This window comes from Antrostomus carolinensis, unplaced genomic scaffold (genome assembly GCF_000700745.2).
Source record: "Antrostomus carolinensis isolate BGI_N321 unplaced genomic scaffold, ASM70074v2 scaffold13327, whole genome shotgun sequence".
Classification (NCBI taxonomy): domain Eukaryota; kingdom Metazoa; phylum Chordata; class Aves; order Caprimulgiformes; family Caprimulgidae; genus Antrostomus; species Antrostomus carolinensis.
Genome location: NW_010326689.1, coordinates 6631 through 25509, shown reverse-complemented (window position 1 = coordinate 25509; position 18879 = coordinate 6631). Strand labels below are relative to the sequence as shown.

The 18879-nt window shown below is 36.6% G+C and overlaps 1 protein-coding gene across 1 annotated transcript in view; it reads right to left on the bottom strand.

Moving 5' to 3' along the window:
• Positions 1-18879, bottom strand: part of MYPN (myopalladin) — a 41853-nt gene that overhangs the window by 17706 nt on the left and 5268 nt on the right. Inside the window, 10 exon segments of the mRNA XM_010171669.1 lie at positions 2896-3043; positions 5566-6150; positions 8182-8551; positions 9279-9395; positions 11442-11465; positions 12427-12568; positions 12783-12854; positions 14397-14544; positions 16756-16807; positions 18372-18547. Of these exon segments, the coding sequence (XP_010169971.1) occupies positions 2896-3043; positions 5566-6150; positions 8182-8551; positions 9279-9395; positions 11442-11465; positions 12427-12568; positions 12783-12854; positions 14397-14544; positions 16756-16807; positions 18372-18547 (1834 nt within the window).

Below are 18879 nucleotides of genomic sequence, written 5' to 3'. Positions count from 1 at the left end.
CTGATATAGAATGCTTAATTATTTATGCAACTTGGGACAGCACCAACAGCACACATTCTTACTGGCAAGAAGTTAAGCTATCCTTACAGGAGTTAAGAGTTACAAATTTGTCTGTCTTCAGGCCAAAGAAGAAACTAAGTTAAGTCTTCTATATTCTGGGATTTTTCCTAACCTCTTCCCGCAGTTGCATAAAGCTAATCCTCATTTAGTGTATCTTCTGTTTGAAAGAACTCAGCAAATCTGACTGTAGATATTTGGTATAATTGAACATCTTTTTTTTTTTTTCCAACTTTCCTAATTGTGATGAATTTTCACCTGGTGATATAGCATACTACCATCTGCATAAATTACAGGTATGTTGTTTTTTCTGGTAAAAATGACAGCTTGTTATTGCATGTACTTGATCAAAGTTGCAGCTAGAATCTTAGCAAAATCTTTTTTCTTTCTGTCAGCACTGCATGATTATCCTAGCTGTAGAAGACTAGAGGCTGATCTATTCTGTCACATGCAACATCAGCAAAATTACCCACTACGTTCTGATTCTGGATTTTTTTATTGTTGGTGATGAATGATGTACTGGATGAAACAGAAGGAGTACATCTGGATTATTAGATATCACGCTGAGTGCAAAATGCTGACACTTAGAAAATCTTGACTTGTAAGCTAAACACTTTTCATATGGAAGTCAATGACAGATAATAAATAGAGCACCAGGATGTAAATCACTCAAGCTCATTACTGCACTTTATATAGTAATGTAAGACAATACCAGTACTTTAAAACACAGACTTGTCATCTGCAGTTTTCATTCTGGATGATCCCTACATGCTCTGCAGATATTGTAAAGGACACGAAATACCGCTATTAAAATACAGGGTTACAGTGCAATTCTCTAAATAAAAATATGCCATAGGACACATTTTATGGGAAGGAATTTTTAAAATAGCATGTGAAAAATACAAGGAAGCCAATGCTTTTAAGCTTCTTATTGGATGCTGCACTTCTTTATGTAGTGATATCTCATACAGAGGTAAGTTGCATTCATATTTATGAGAAAATGAATGAAAAACCCTTCCTTAGCATTATAATAATCAATTTAATGCAGATGTGCTATATGTGGGATGAAAATATCTCCTTTTTAATTCTGTGTTAGCTACAAGATGAAAAAACAGGACAAAATCTATGGGTGTGAATCCAGCACTCCCAACATATTATTCTCATTATATTGATTGTTCTATAAATGGCAATGCAATAGGCATTTTGGAAAATACTATGCATCCTCTCAGCTCTTTAAATAATCACTGCTTCCACTGAGCAGAAAACTCAGACTTGAATTTTCTGGAATCAGTCTGAGCAGTAATTTTCCTCCATGTGGAAGAATAAAATCAGAAGTGATTAAAAGTGGGAACTGAAGTGAAAATCAGGGAACTTTTATTGAGCAATTCTAAAATTTTTGTTTTCTAGTTCATTACCATTGGCATTCTAATTACCATAACAATTAGAGATGTTCCAGCTTTGAAGTTTTACGGTGTTTTGGGGATTTGGGGGATTTAGGAATCAAGATTTTGGTTCGGTGTCATCCAGAATAGCAAATCAGTGTATAAATAACTTCTGCTGTCAGCAGATAACTTTGACACTAGCAGTGATCATTGTTTCTAAAGGGGTTATCATGTAGTTAACTCAAAAGACTGATTGGTATTTCACAGTAGTTCTCTAAATAATTTGTCTTACTACCGTAGCAAGTACAAATTGTAACACTTGTGATTCATCTGCAAAACATACTGCTTGCCAGTTGTTTTACTCAAAGTGCTTTGGCAGCATGATCTGTCAGAAAGAAAGGTCAACAGCAAAATTAAAAAAACCCAGGGATTACACTGCAGTTGTCCACAGAGGGTAATTTACTCCAGAGACTCCATGGCTTTTTGCTTATCTTTGCATGTTCTCTGTCAGAATGGCTAACAGTTGTTGTGAAAAGTTTCCGTGTTGATGACAGATCAGGGTAAACCATTATTTGCTGCATTAAGCCTGAGCTGGCAGGACAGCTATGGGAGGGCTCTGTGGCCAAGGTGAGAGCAGCATTATTTTCTACAGACAGAACAGTTATCTAGCAGTCCTTAGTGTGTCCTACTTGTTATTCAAGGGTGGCTGAACATGATTTACAGTGTTTTCAACCTCGAAATACTATTTAATTTTTTATTTCTTCTTTAATTTCATAGACACTGACCAGGTCTGGTGAATTTAGTGATTCCAGTTAAGAATGAACCGATATTTAATTCCTTGAATTTCGTAAAGGCTCGTTATTTTCCTAAACTCTGATAATGCTAGGCCTAAAATTTAGTGTATGCCAGTGACAGCTACCAAAACTTGGTTAAGTTCCTAACAAGTCTTTGTCAATTCATACAAGTTGGGAGATTTGGAAAAATAAGTTTAATGCTAAAAATGGAATACCGCATTTTAGATTGACCAAAGAGAAAACAGAAGCCTTTTCTTACACAGTTTGATTACTTTGCTGCTTAAATTGTGTTAAAAATATACAGTGTATGAAAGCGTATGTGTGCAATGAGTTGAGCAACTTGTAAAGTGAAAAAATGAAACCCAATGTACAGAAGCTTCCACAAAAAGAAAAAAAAAGTTTTACATTCCTACTGGTCTGTAATAGAGATGATTAGAAATTAAAAATGCTACTCATTCACAAAGTAAGCATTCTACAGCTGCATCCCCTCATACTTCCTATTTAAAGCTCTAGTTTGCTATTCCAAACCAATACTTACCACAAAAGCTCACTCTGCAAAGTAGCATAGCAGCTCAACCACACAAACACTTTTTGTCCCACAAGTCATAACGTATGTCTTGTTCATGAGTGACATTTATTTTAACAACAATGAATTTTCTTACCTGCTGACTACTTTGTTGATTAACATCCTCTCTGAAATGCAGTTTTCTTTCCAGGTCCTTTACAAGTGCAGCTTTATTTTCCCGAATAGAATCGTCTGTTGCTAAAGGCAGAGGCTTCAGATTTTTCTTTGTTAATCCCTGGGTTGGGCTATTAAAAGAAAATTCTGATACTAACATGCAGCAAACAGTGTGGGTTTTTTTTGTCACCTGTGTGATATGATATGTTTTGCTTCAGTTGACTGGAGGAACCTATTATTTATCTATGTTGAAGCCAAAGCACAATATGGGATTTGATTTTTTTTTTTTGGTACTATTTTAATGGTGCATCCCATTCCCAGTAGGAAGTAAGGACTCGCATCTTAAAGAGAATAAGCATCTAAGTTCCATTTCTATTTATCCTGGAATAATGATGTCACAATGAATGCTAAAGAAAGGTGTATAGCTGTTACCATAGATATACAATTTATACATTTTACTGTATCAAACTATAATTTAAAGGTTAGTACAATTTCTCATTGATCTTTATCTCACATCTTCATTGATCATTTACTCTTTCCATGAACTTTTACTTCTTTCATTTCTCTCACCCATTTATGACACCTAAAATCAACAGTTCTTTTTATTTTTATTTTATAGGTGAAGTCTGTTTTATTTTAGTGAGGATTGAAAATAAGTAAATTCTTGACTAAGACTGTCGGGAGACTGGGAGAGTGCACTGCTGAAGCACAGCAGCTGCACACTACTGCAGAGTGTGTGGTGTTCTAGTAGTTTACCAGAACTTGGAATCTAAGTAACAAGGGGTCTAGGTAAAAGGCATAACTGATGATTGCTGTGCAAGGTATGTTCCTTTTGCTGTTCTGCAGACATGATGATTCTCACTGCTTTTGTAACCAGAATTTTTATAAATGATAATGCCAAAAAAAAAGGCAGCTGAAACTTCAATAGACTTTCACAGATTAGCACAGATATTGTTCAGGTTCCTTCCTGATCTTTTGTGCCCTCACTTTGACTCTCTCCCATAGAGAGATCTAGATTTGAATCTCATGATGATGAGCTCTAGTTATGTGGGATTTCAGCTCTGGGCTGGCATCCAGGAAAGGTGAAATGAAGAAAAAAATATTTAACTGCTCTACCTGGTAGGCATATTGTAAAGATTTATTTGGTAAAGCCTAAACAACAGATGGAAAAGTAAAGCACTTTGCAAGGTTTAAGTCTCATTAATGCAAAGAGAATAGAGCTTGAGCACGTGTGCACCAGCTCTGCAGGGGAGGAAGGCGATTAGATGAGTTGATTTTTGCTTGCTGTTGCAACGTTGTGAAAGTGGAACTTAAGCTTGAGTTTGGTATAGTTAAAACCTTCACTGTGAACCTTAGGATTTTATTATGTATGCCTGCCCATGATGCCAGAGCCATCAAGGCCTCCAGACATGTGCCACAAGGTGATTGCAATTATGTGGCTGTGCTGGGCAATTAGGAAGTCTGGGAGTAGGAGTGCAGTAATAAACTTAAGGAAAAACTTCTTTACTGTGAGGGTGACGGAGCACTGGGACAGGCTGCCCAGAGAGGTTATGGAGTCTCCTTCTCTGGAGAGATTCCAATCTCGCCTGGATGCCATCCTGTGCAACTTGCTCGAGGTGAACCTGCTTTGGCAGGGGGTTGGACTAGATGATCTGCAGGGGTCCCTTCCAACCCCTACCATTCTGTGGTTCTGTAATGGTTTGAAGGCACGATTTCTTGGCACACAGAGTGGTCAATATTATGTATACGGGGACAGTTTTTTGTGTTAAAATTACAAATCAGTTGATATAGTGTCAGCAAGATAGTTAGGAGATTGTGACTTACTGATGACTATCACTACCTGGAAGTGCACTATCAGTAAAAGGGGAAAATATTCCTTACTTTGTGCAGAATTTGGATTTCTATATATAAAAAGTTGTATGAATCTACTGGTGCTAGCTGTGCTAACACAAGGTTCACATAGTCCACAAAAGGAATACTAATTTCAACTCTACTGGTAAAGAAGGAACTCTTAAGGCCACAACCTTTCCGGTACATCATCATCCTTATTTGCTTGTATGGTAGCCATTTTGTCACAGAAATCATGCTGGCTGCCAATTACAATATTTATGTGCAAGCCATTAACTCTCCTGAGATTGTCTTGAGGACTTTAAACATAGAAAGCATTGCAACTGGAAAAATACCTTTACATAAACGATTTCTTAGATTTAACTGGACTAAGAGATAGCTTACATTATGAAGTACCTTTTAAAACTTTACTTGTTGCTTACAATAGGTAAGAATGTTTTATAGCCCATATAGGCAAATGGTCTGAGACTGATTTACCCTGCAAGCTCGTGAAATCTCTTTTCTCCCACTAGTACAGTCTCACAAATCTCACGGCCCCCAAATTCTTATATATCTGTTTATAAACTCCTGTTTCTCTATCTTGAATTTATCTTACCTTTCTTGTATCTTACTATCTCTTTCTTTCTTAGCTGAATAAAAAGCTTAGATGAAATGAGGAGAGTATGTTAATAACTGGCTATTCTGTTGTATGGATGACTTGCATTTCAGTAAACTCCCTACTGAACCCTTGAACAGAAATGCATCTTAGTTTCCTTTGTGAGTATTTCTTGTCCCTGCTTCTGCACATATGGTTTATGCTACTTACGTGGCTGGTGTACTTCTGGGCAGTCCCATAGCATTGGTTGAAGGCACAGTGGGAAGTGAAGGAAGAACAGCACTTAGAAAAGCTACTGGATTCTGAATCCGGCCAGTTGGGGAAATAGGAACTGGAGTCACACTCTGCGGCTGAAACTGTTTTACACTAGACGTAGAAAATATTAATGGAGGCACTGTGGATTCTTTAGGGCTTGGTATAGACTGTTCACTTTTGCTTGTAAACCCTCCTGAAGACCTTGATTGGGTGGGTGGCAGATTTCCTGTGAAATTTTCCCTGTTATTTGTTCTTTGAGTTCCTTGAGGGGCGTTGCTGAATGTTGTAACTGAGGAGCTAGTAGAGGAGCTGGTAGGCAGTGTGGTTTGTGGTGGTAGGAACTGCTTAGGTCGGGTATAACTGAATGCTTGTGAAGCAGAGGCTTTGCTTTGTTTGTACACAGCTGAGGTGGACTGTTGATGGAGTGAAGTAGCAGAATTCAATAAAGCTGTGTTGAATGACAACTCTCTTGTAGAAGTCTGATGCACCTGCTGTTCAAGCAAGACCTGGTTCTGGAGCTGTTTTAGCTGGGTCTGATCGCTGTATATAAAACAAAGATGAGCAAAATTGGTCATGAGCCCTGAACATAATGGCTGACTGCATTTCCATGTGTGAATTGCGAGAGGAAAATTCTATGTCCTGTGGTACAGTAAGAGGTAGGGGAAGCTGCTAACATTATAAGAAGAGCATAATATTAGTTTGCTGCTACTTTTCCTTCCTCTCACCTTCTTTGCCAGAGGTACAGAAGGTTTTTTGTCTGAAAATTAACTTAAGACGAGTCTTACATTTTAAAACATGAAATATAAATATAAATCTTACTTGAAGATATTTAAGGGAAAGCATTGTCAAATTCTGCTCTATGTTACCTTAGTACCTCTCTGCTTGTGTAACTGAAAGTAGAATTTGGTTTATCGGATTTTAAATTAGCATTTGTAAGCCAGATTGCAGTTATTTAGCTGCTATTGAAGTGGGTCCTGAAACCAGCATTTTGGCTACTAAAGCTTTGTAATAATTCACCAAAACAGATACTACCAACGTAGTTTAGGTGGTGTTGACATTCAGTGACAGACAAGAGTGCATCATTCAGAGAGGACTTCCATTTCATGCAATTTTTGTTTCCTAGATGCTATCTACTCTGTATGTCTTTAGGGCTTTTTACTTTGCATTTAAGGAAAATTATTTGCCTTGTCAAGTGTTTTATTTAGTTTTTATGAATATGGAAATTTAGCATCTGGAAAACAGGCTAACTTTTTGCCTTCTGAAAACAAAAAGGACATAGAGGGTATGGAAAATGATCATGTAATAAATTGTTGAATATTGTTGAATATTAAAAAACTACCGTTAAAGAGTGAAAAAGGTAGAAGTAGAGACCAATCACAACTGGTATTGACAAATCAAATACATGAAGTCAGCAGAACCTCTTTTTATTTAAAAGGACTATTGTTTCTTTAATGTCCTAAACACATTAAAGGTAGATAAAGATAGCAATTTCAAGCTTTCAAAAAGTAGAATGTTAGAGAGTTAGAAGTTGTGCAATCCTGATTTTGTGTCCTCCATATATACATCTGCATAATAATGCACTCTGTGGTTACAGTTATTTTGGGAGGGGGTGTTGAGTGAAATTCTGCTTTATGCAAGCACTGGGCAACTTAACTATGCTTCTATGCTCCCCTTAAACACATTATAGCTCTGAAAGTAGGGCTGTGAATATGGGCTTAACAAATTAAAAACTCCACTGCTCCAAGTTCTTCCTCTGCTGCATGGTACGTAACTTCTGTCTTCTCACTTGTGGTGTTTGCGCTAAGAAATTACATCCGTGCTTAAGAATACCAGTTAATTACTTTAGAAAGTCCTTCCTGAGCCTTTAGTTAAAGCTTCTGCCTGTTTACGAAATGAAAGAAGGTCTCTGCATGCTTTTTGTTAAACTAGATTTGGGAGGTTTAAAAAATGCTGAAAATATATTTCTCCATAAACTGCAGTGTGAGTTTCTTAAAATTTCCCCTGGAGCTCACAGTGCACTAATCATGCAGGTAATTTTTATTTCAGTGGTTTCACATTATCAAAAATTTCCAAGTATTTTATCTGTTCTAGGAGGAGATTATGTTTGTGAGACATAAAAGTCATGAGGCATGGCCTTTGGAACTGCAGTTGCTAGCTAGCTGCTAGCCCATACTACGGATGAGACTGAATATGTCTGGTTTTGGCAAAATTGCATACTCAGAATTGAGTGAGATATATTTAAAGAATCTGTTTTTATTTTGCCTGCATAAAAGCAATGTTGCTCACCTTGTGTTTGCAGCAGAAAACATTGTGGAATTAAATAAAATTTCAAAGGGAAAACATTTTCCTTTAAATTTGGAGAACACTCTTCCTGAGAAGGACATACAGAAAAAATATCTAGCTGTGTAGAATATGTTTTCCAAGAGTATGGTTAATTAGGCCAGCACCGTGTGATACTGACTGTCTCTTTGTTCTGTGCTTTGAGTTTTTGCTGTAGTGCAATAGTGTCCTGGTCCATGAATGCTAAATAATATCAGTGATGCTCCTGAGACTTAGAATCCCTTTACTTACAGTTTTGGCTTAGCCAGTACAGGTGGGGGTTCCTTGGATGGTGATGTTGGCTCTGGTATTTTCATTGGCTGTCCATTTATCCTTTCTTGGAAATAGTTGGGTCTGATTTGGCTTCTAGCACCAGGTCCACCTTCTGATGATGATTCACTTCCTTTATCATCTTCAGGCAGCTTGAAGTGCACACGGAGACCTATCTTGGAACTCGATCTGGGTTCATTGTGGTTCACAAGAACACCTTCAAGTTTAGGTTTGGGAGTTTGATTTACTACACGATGGGAAGGAGTATGTGGAGGAGGTCGATGTTCAGCAGTGGTTAAGTTGATTGAGCTCATTGTGTGAAGGGTAGAAGCATTACTACTGTCGTCGGAAGCTGTAATAGCAAATATCAAAATTTTGGTAATATGTAAATACTATAAATTATGAAATCACAAAAGTTACTGTTTGAAAAACTCACTCTGATGTCCTTCCAGCTGTTGGACTGAGATGTTTGACCTAATTTGTTTAACAACAAATTCCCTCAACAAAGGAATATTGTAAAGGCAAGGGAAGAAGAGACACAGTTCTAGTTTGGAAGATCCAGCAGTGGTCTTCAGCCATGTCCCCTGTGAATTCCACCAGCATCTTTGAAATACAAACTTTATTTTCCAAGAATTCTCTGACTTTTTGGTTATGAAGAACACTGCCAGAACTTGAGCTGAATTGGAGTTAACAGTACACTATGCTTTTATGTACTGTGCTTCACTCACCTAACTTCTTAGTGCCTTGGAGGCATAAATTGTGTAGGCAGTATGAAAGAATCTGTTTTGAGGTTTCCTCCTTTGAGCTCTGCACCAAAGGGTTATTGAAACAGCAAACTAGACAGTCCATAGAGAGTCCAAAAATGGCTTTTGCCCAAATCTTGAGGTGAGCAAGAGTCGCGTTTTTGGAAGGGCTGTGTGGGATTCATTCCCTAACGTTCCTTCGTGTTTCTAATTGGAGAAAGACACTTGGAAAAGACATAGCAATCTGTATGTTCGATAAGCAGCATGGATGGTATGGTGCAGCAACCTGCTCTGCTTGTGTTTCCTAGCAAGCAAAGGACTAAACCAAACTCTTACCTTTGACAGTTAGATGGGCTATACTAGATACTGTGCCATATTTATTGCTTGCAGTACAGGTGAAACTGCCAGAATCTTCTGGGAATACTTCAGCAATAACGAGAGTACAAATTTCCTCTGCAAAGCCATCAGAGCAAGATTATTACTTGAGATGAACATGCATTGCACAAACAAACAAAGCCTTGACCACCTTCGTGAACATTTCCTGAAGGTTTTCCACCTGCTCAGTTTGATTGTAATTTCATCAGTATCATCAATTTTGGCAGCCTTTGTGTGCAGCAGCTGTTACCAGCATTGTCTGCAGCAACTGGTACCCTCTGTGCTCCAGCATGACCAAAGAAAGTGAAGAACAGGTGTCAGCAGTGTTTGGAAAATATTAGAAAATATTTTCCTAATCACATAAGTACAAATTTTTTCTCTGAAGAACTTAAAATTTAATTTGGAGAAATACAGTGTACTCTATACTCACAACTTACTAAAATATGTGTATTTTTATCTTTTTGCAGATTGAAAGATTAGTTATAATTAAGTGGGAACAATTCAAGTGGAGTCACTCTGTAGAGTGAAGAAATACAAAACACATATGTACAGGCTGGCATTTTCCAAAAGTACCAGTGCATATTTGCAGATCGAGGGGATTGTGCTAATTGTGCTTATAGAAAGTTGCCTTTTCACTTCTTTGTGATGAATAATGGTCACCAAAAATGTACTAGCAAAATTGTACTAGCAAAAATTAAATTCCATCTTGACAAGTCAATCTGGGGTCATGACTTCCCTGTCTGACCAGCATCTGACATGTCCAGGCGGCGGTACCAGCTAATAAATATCTATAGTGATGGGATTTTAAATCTTTCATTGGCTGGGTAGCTGGAATGGGGATGGAGAGTAACATCTAAAGTGTACTGAAATATGGGCTGATGATAGCATTTCTTCAACTAGTCAGTGACTATTTTGCTACCGTTTTGCAAGAAGCTTTCCTAATACCCTACAGGATTAGTATTTTGTGAGTATTTCTGTAGAAGACCATACCACACTTAAATTTTATTGTTTTATGTCATCACTGAGGACAATCTAGTAGCAACAAAGAGATCATTTGCTAACAACTATAGGAGAATAATAGTTTATTCTAGTACTAGGATTATAGAACTAGTTTAAAGCATTATGGTATCTAATTTATAGTACTTGGATTTGCCAACCAATGCATGCATGGAAATCCAGATTCCTTCTGGATGAGCAGCAGGTGATGAGGCAGTGACAACTGCACCCAACTGATTACCCTCTAAAAACTGCTTCACATTACTCAGCAGTGATGCCACTGGACAGTAAAGGAACGGCATTGATGGGTTCTGGTAGGAGCTCTATTATTCATTGCTAAGTCTCAGCGAGAGACGTTGCAGAGAGAGGGAGTCTCTTTCAAAACACTTTTTGGGGTGAAAAACTTTTAATAGAGCAAGGAGAAGAGTTACAGAAGTTTATAGTCCTTAAGAATTAATACTCCTTTGGTAATTTTCTGTCTTCAGGGGGACAGCTTTGTATTTTTAATAGTGAAAAGCATAATGGGGAGAGTGATTGTCTCATGTAGAAGTAATCAAAATCTATAAGGCTCCTTTGCTCAAATCATGCAGAGTAGCCTACATTCTGCTCTGGCCCTTGAAATTAGCAAATCTAGCGACTTTTTTATAAGATTTGCTGATATCAGGGGTGGAACACCTGATGTGATACTCTCATATTACGCTGGTAGGGAGCAAAGGGAATGGCTGACATGGCTAAACATCTGATGCAATGTTCCCTAACTGGTAAACTAGATAAAAATAGCTCAGTCCTGCATCATCTCGTGTACTTCTGAACCTCAGCTGCATGGGGGACCCTCATACATAAATTTTGTTAATCTTTAGCTCATAAGGTGATAACATTTCGGTCCTAAGTTAGAACTGGGTCAAAGCAGAATGGAAACGTTATTTTCTTCAAAAGTGATAGAATTAATTAAAATTATATGTTTATGGAACAGTCTACAATGAAATGCATCTCCCTAGTAGTATAGAACATGGGAAAAAGCAGAAATTATGTTCATTAAATTATAGAGTTTAAATAATTAATATTTTGCAAGGTTAAATGACCACATTTGTATAATCAAAAAAGTAGGAGCCTTTTGATGATCCTTACCTGGCTCAGCCATAGATCGTGGTTCTAAAGGGAAGAAGAGCAGAATTAGTAAATTGAATATACTTACTTTTGCCAGTATTTTTTTTTCTTAAGCACTAAATATGAAGCTTGCTCTTCTCATTATGATGGAATACTCCTTTTGATCCAATTTTCTGTTTAAGGGATGGTGGAGACAGCCAGGCCTTGTACTCAGCGGTATGTCAAATCCACTGAACAATATGAACACTTATGAATACTTTTGAGAACTTATGAATAGGAAATAAATTCCATAAGAAGTATTTTTTTTTGCAATATTAGTACTACTTCATTGTGTCTTGAAGACAACTTCTGAAACTATTACACACATGAAATCGTTATGATAAAACATTGTTTCATTTAGGTTTAATTTAGTGTGGTATTTAAGGATTTTCTATTGAGTTTTAACAATTTTAGCATTCCAATGACTTACAAGGAAACTGGAGATGTTTCAACTGCATTTAAAAATAAAAGTAGAAGTACATGTTTACAGCCTATCATGTATCCTGTGCACACACGTATGTGTAAACATGATAACGTGTACATCAGGTTACTTTTGTGGATAAATAAACAATCCACTTCCCATAAGTGCTATTATAATAGCACTTATTGTTATAATACTGTTAAAAGATGAGGCAATTATGATCAATGGAACTCTACATAAATGGTGCAAAACCAAAAACAAACAGCAGAAGTAAGGCTAAATTAGGAAAGGATGTTGAAGTGGCAAAGGGATCAAAGCAGAAGGCAAAACAATTTAATAGTTTGGGGAATCTCAGGAAAATACTACCTGTGAGTATGCTGTTCTGTTCATCCACAGTTTTGGCTTCTGGAACCCAGATTTATTGCCATAAACATGGCTTATGTAGTCTTTACCATTGTAATAAGGAATTCAAAGTGTTGCTATGTTAGCAATTTTGTTTCTTGCCTATATTTTATTAGACACAATATTTCCACACAAGAAACATACTTTTCTGTAATATCCTAAAATCTGGAGAATCTTCTATCAGTGTTCCTTCTCTATACCATTCAACTTTTGGGGAAGGAGCTCCTTTCACCCGACATTCAAAGACAACAAGCTGCCCCTCAGAAGCTGAAATATCCTGTAACATCTAATAGAGAAAATGAATAGACAGTCAGTAAATGTCTTATTGGTCTGAAAGTAATACTGATTTCAGTAAGATTTCATAAAGCCACTTAAATCCTTGAATGGCTTAAGAAATGCATAATTCCTTTTTTTATCTTTGTTAGCTAGAAAATTTTAATCATCTCTCCATACAATTAATTGATCTCTTTAATTTTCAAATATATCATAGAACAAATTACCTTTGTAAATACAGGAGCAGCAATTATAGGTCTTCCATCCAGTCCTTGCAAATAGTTAGTGGGGCTTTGAGCCTGTAGATTGCAAAACATCATATGATGATGATTAGGTGTAGAGAGGATATTTTTCCATAAACAGGAGAAACATGCTCTTAGAATGACACAAAAAAGATTTTGGTGGGTGAAGTCCAAAGCAAAATATTTAATGACATGAATAAAAAGTTGCTGTATTGCGGAAAACTGGTAGTGATCTTCCTGGATGGGTTACTGCCTAAGTAACAAACGTACTGTTATTGCCTCTTTGAGTTAATTATGGCAAGGAAAACTTCACTGCAGTGCATTATAACATCTGTCATTAATGCTTCACTAAAGCAAATCTATATAGGCTGCTTGGTGGTGGTCTTCTTTTAAAATTTCTTACTTACAAAGTGTTTATGGATGTTAATAAGGAAAATTTAAGTCAAGTCATGTGTGCAACTGCTACTGTAATTCTTCTCCTGTGCCAAAACCAAACAATTTACAGAGGTGGAATGTCACCCTATTGATCCTCCTCAGTGAAATCAGAAAGAAATTATTCTCCTCTTGGAAAACTTCCTTATATAACTTGATTAATAAGAGTTTTTCATGTTAGTGAAATAGAAGCTGCCTCAGAACAGCAGAATTAGTGATTCAGTATCTCAGGAAACATAGGCAGATTTTATAGATGGTGTCTTATAAGCCAACAAGGTTAAAAGTGGTAATTTTTGACATAACTATCACTCTTGACTTAGGCAACCTCTGTCAAAATGGCAAAGTGTCACAAAGCCTTAGTTCTATTCTCTTTGTAGTCAAAAGTAAATATGCATTTTTTCACCTATTCAGTATCTGTTTATTGGTTGTTGTTTGTTGATTCTAGGCTGTAAATATTGAAAAGGCAGTACAAAGCAAGTTTCACATTAATTTCTCTGTTTTATTTTTAAGTAAATATGGCTCTTCTTTCCTATTAGGTAAGAATTCACAGTTATGAATATTCCAATAGTTTGCAACAAAAAGGACTTGAAATGCCTGCTAACATTAATTAGGAACTCTTTGAAATGGCTACTAAAATGTTACATGGTAAATAAGAGTATCTACATAAAAAGTAAATGTAGTAGTGAAATGAGTTTCACTGAAAAAAAAAAATATTTCAAGTAAGTTCTGTAGAATGGGAGAGGAAGAAGTTACAGGCTGCCACTATTGAAAGTGAATGAGTCAGTCTGCAATGTGAAGAGGCCAGTGAGTTGACTTACACATCCAAGTGCCCTTCATGGCATGCAGTCTCTGACCTGCTGGAGTGCGCCCAGATTCACGCCACTGGCTGAGCTAGTGACAGCTGCTCCTTCTGCTCACTGCCACAGAGATGCCTGTAACCTGGGGATGAAAGGTTCCCTTCCCTTTGCCAGGTGCTAAAGGTTAGCTAGTAGGCAAGACATCTCTTCTGTGTGTGCAACTACTGTATGGCTGTAATGTTCAAAGCTGAAGTTCAACAGCAAAGCAAAAACTAGAAAATTTGGGGGTTCTGCATCACAACCTGTAGAAGAAACACCTTTTTAAGAGCTTGCTCTTCGTCCTTGAAATTCACCGTATTGTCCTCCCTACCTGATTAACTGGTGTTGACACAGGCTGGACAGGTACAGACACAGGCTGAATCATGGCAGATGGTGCCTTGGAGGTTTCTTGATGCTTGGTTGCAGTTCTAACAGCAGGAGATGCTGCATTCAAGGAGGTGTCAGCTGGCTTTGGTTTGCTGTGAAATATTAACCAAAAAGAAGTTCTCCGATTGGAAGCTACAGCTACATGTGTGTCCCTTAGTTACCTCTGTCCCAGTTACACGTCAGCCCCAGCCTCACTTCTGGGATTGATATCCAGTTGATCTAAACTGACACGTACTCCTAAGTAAACTGCATTTTCTAAGAATCAGGCTGTGTATCTTGCTACTCTGATCTCTCATACTTAGTTCAGTTGCACCAAATGTAATAAATACCCTGGATTAACCCTACTGCGGCTTGAAAGTTGCTGTTACAAGCTCTGAGGAGCATGAGAGAGGGATACTAGTTTCTCAGAGGACAATGATAATTTCTCTTGCTCCCTGAGTTTGTGTGAAGATTTGGACCTATAAGGTAATGGAAATACCATGGTCTGCTTAGATACAGATTCAATAATTTATTGCTGAAAAATAAAAAAAGAGAGGCATGCTTTCTGACCAACATATCATGCAATTTTGGTACTGTGCAGGTTGGCACCTCTTCACTTCTTCTAGGTTGTTTCTATATGGAAGTAAAGAGTTTATGTTTATTGCTAGGCAAAGTAATACAGGCAATGAAGAGATGGTATTTTCGTTCAGTTTGAGGTGTGCACTGGCTGCTCTGGAATATACCAAAGGTCCCCTCAGGAAAACCAACCTTCAAACCAGAAGAAGCCTTATTCAGAGTGAATATACAGTTCTTGTGATCACTGATTTTTCTTGTGAAATTATGAACTTCTTTTTGCACCTGTACTCATATTAATTCCCTTTAATTACAGCTGTTCAGATTCATGTGACAACAGCTGGAAGCTAAGCAAAAATAAAGACACACTGATTATACCCACACCTGATCTTTCATAATTCTGTCATTTGAGGACATCCCATTACAATGTCAGAGCAGCACTCCTTTTTTTTTCATAAGAATTACAGAATGCAATATCTTACTGCACAATTTAATGAGTTAAGAAACCTAGAGGTGCCATCAAGTGATCAGGATCATGGTCAATATTAACAATATTAACAATATCAACATTAACACCTAAAGAGCTGAGTAAGAAAAGACATTGTATCTGAGACATTCGGAAAAATCTGAGCTAGAACTATGAAAAACTTAGTAATTAATTCCAAAACCTTTGAGATCTTGATTTTAAATTTTAAATGACACTCTTACAATTATCAAAGTTCATAAACCAATTCAGTCTGGTGTATTTTATGCCTTTGAAGTAAAAATCACCTAAGACAGGATTTGCTGTCAGCCTGAGGTCTTCAGTCGAACACACTGCAAGTGTTTTGTATTTGCATTTTAAAAGAAAAGTACATTTTTAGTGAGCATATCCCTCACTGCAAGTGTTTTGTATTTGCATTTTAAAAGTACATTTTTAGTGAGCATAACCCTTCTTGATAAATAATGGGAAAAAAAAGGGGTGCATAAGTCTATCTGACTAAAATTTCCTCTGTATAAAGCACTGGTTGCTTTTGGGGTTGAATTAATGTATACAGAGGAGTTAAAAATAAAAGATTGATTATTTTAGATTTTAACCAGTCTGATTCCCTTTCCAGTTAATAGAAATAGTTTTATTCAGAATGTATACTGTAGAATTTAACAGCATTGAATCAAGTTCTAAATGCAGAGGGAACAGATTTCACTTAGGAAAAATAAAATTATTTCCCAGGTTTTAGATCACATCTGCCACTTTTTCTTTCTTTTATACTCATCATTTCAGCTTACTCTGGTTCATATGTATTAATTTCTTTATCTGAAATCTAAATAATGCATGTATAGCCACCTTCTGCCAAAAACTCCATAACATACCATATTTTCATGTGAGAAATTTTACTACACTGCTTTTCCAAGTCAGATGCTTAAATCAGCATTTAACTTGACTCTAGTCAAATGGCATCTGTTTTAGTAAATTAATTTCAGTAGCTTAATCTTTAAGGTAACATATTTCTTCTTATGTTTATATTTAATATTAAAGTTTCAATTCTTAAGCTAAAGCTGAAGACACACAAGCAAATGTTTATTTGTTCCATACTATTTATAAAGCAAGCAAGCAAACACACAAACAAAACCAACCCAAGCAATCCAAACAAATCCCAAACAAAGCCTAATATGTTGGAAATTGCAAAATATTAATGGAAACTGAAATGTCTAGACTTGTTGGGGTTTTTAACTGTAAGAAATATGGAAGATGTAATTGATTTTAAACTTACTGATTCATTTCGTCTTTGATGATTTCACCTTCAGAGTCAGAAGAAGAGATTCCTATAAAAAAACCCAAAAACTTAGTGGAGGGTGTTTTGGAGAAGTTTAGCTATGAATGATACAAACTTTTATTCACATTTCCTCTGGAACCTTCTAAGTATATATATTATAAAGCTAAGCCAAAACAAAAGATCACATTGCAGTGGAAGTGAACCAACATTGCATACTGTGTAAGATGCAGAACTGCTATTGACATAAGGAAGGTTTGGGATGAGGTGCAGCTGAAATGAGGAAAACAGCATCCAAGAGTGAATATATACCTGAGTCTTCCTCAGGTTCTCTTTAAAATGCCACTAGTAGGATTTAGTGTGTAATTACTGTTGTGAATCAAGTAAGAGCTTTTTTTACTCAGACACCTGATACTATCAGTTTAGGGAAAAAAAAAAAAAAAAAAAGAGAGAAATCTGAAATCATAGCTATTATTCTTAAGCTAGTGCCTTGTAGAACAGCTTGGAGAAGATACTAGCTCAGTTTACTAACAGCTGTCTTACTGAGACATTTTACACTTCTGAGTCATCCTTCACTGCGTTTGGAACTTGCATTTTCTCTGCAGTTCTTGACAGTGAGCATCTCCATCAGCCATGGCTTCCATCCAACATCCAGTGAGTTAGGTAAAAGCAGGCCTTGGCCCCAGTCTCGAGAACTAGTAAATCCCTGCCAAGCACAGACATCTCCCATTAATGTCAGGGGCAGTGCAGATACTAAAAAAGGATTCGTCCTTTCACTGTTAGATTAGAGATGTGAAAGAAGAATAACAGTAGAGCAAAATTAACCTTCTATTAGATAGGGTAGGTGCTTTGATTTATGAATGGTCCCGCTGTTGTCAGTGATGGTTCTCATAGTATATTTCTCTGCCTGAGAAATGCAAACAAAAGACAAAAGGAAAAAAAAAAAAGATTCTGTGTGTTTATTTTAAATTTGTAATCCTGCTAGCACAGTGATGGATGTAATCTAAAACCTTACCCAAAAAAGTGTTAAAAAAAATATAATAAATAGGACTCTCTCAAGTCAAGTAGGGTATATTAAAAAGTGTAAGGAGAAAGAAGAGACCTAAATCTGCAGATATATATTCTGGTTTATTTACAGCATTTATTGTCCAAGTAAAATATCAAATTGCTGGCATATTTATTTTGGTTGCAAGATCCCAATAAAAGGTTAGGATGAAGCTATCTTGTATTCAATTTGTAATAATGATGGTAGGGAAAAGGGATTAATAAGAATTAGATACAAAGTTTAAATTCTTACATTTCTGTAGAGTAACCACAGACAAAAAATATAAGGTGGCATCAGAATCTGAGTATCTCTAGAATTCGATCTTGCGGTGAGATATATAAAGTCTCTGGGAAACAACACAATAAAATTGTATGTAAAGGGCAGTCACTTGTCTGAGGGGTATTTTGCAGAGAAATAATAAATATGTTAATAATGACGAAAAGTGTTGACTCCCTGGTATGTAATTTTTTGGACAAATCTGTTACACAGTTAACATACAAAATACATAATTATATGTTAGTCCTGTATGACCAATTTCAATAAGCAATTTCCACAACAATTCTAACATTACCTTCTATGTAAATCTCTGCAGAAGTGGAGTCCGTTCCATAGATGTTTGAAGCAAAGCACGAGTAACGTCCTGTATCCTCCTCAAAAGCTTCAACAATAACCAATGAGTGTTGATCACCTGTCTGGATAATTTGAATGTCTGGTGAGTTTTCAAGCTCCTTCCCTTCACAGTACCACCTGCAAGGCAAAAAATATTGTCATTCCAATGTTCAAGTTGTTTGCATTGATAAAACAATATGAGTGTGTTTTAGCCTGAAGATTCTGACAGAGTACTTCAGGCAAGCATTGAATCAACAGTCATAGGAATAAAATATGTATAATTTTCATAATATGCAATTACAGCAAATAATAGATCTCCTTTCTTTGCACTATTTAAACATACTAACAAACTAGTTTATGAAAGTTGCTCTAGCACATATTTTTCTTGATATACAGATTTCAATAGTAGAGTAGAAGAGCTCTGAATTTGGAATGCTATCAATCCAGCTCTGCATTTCTCTTAGGGTACA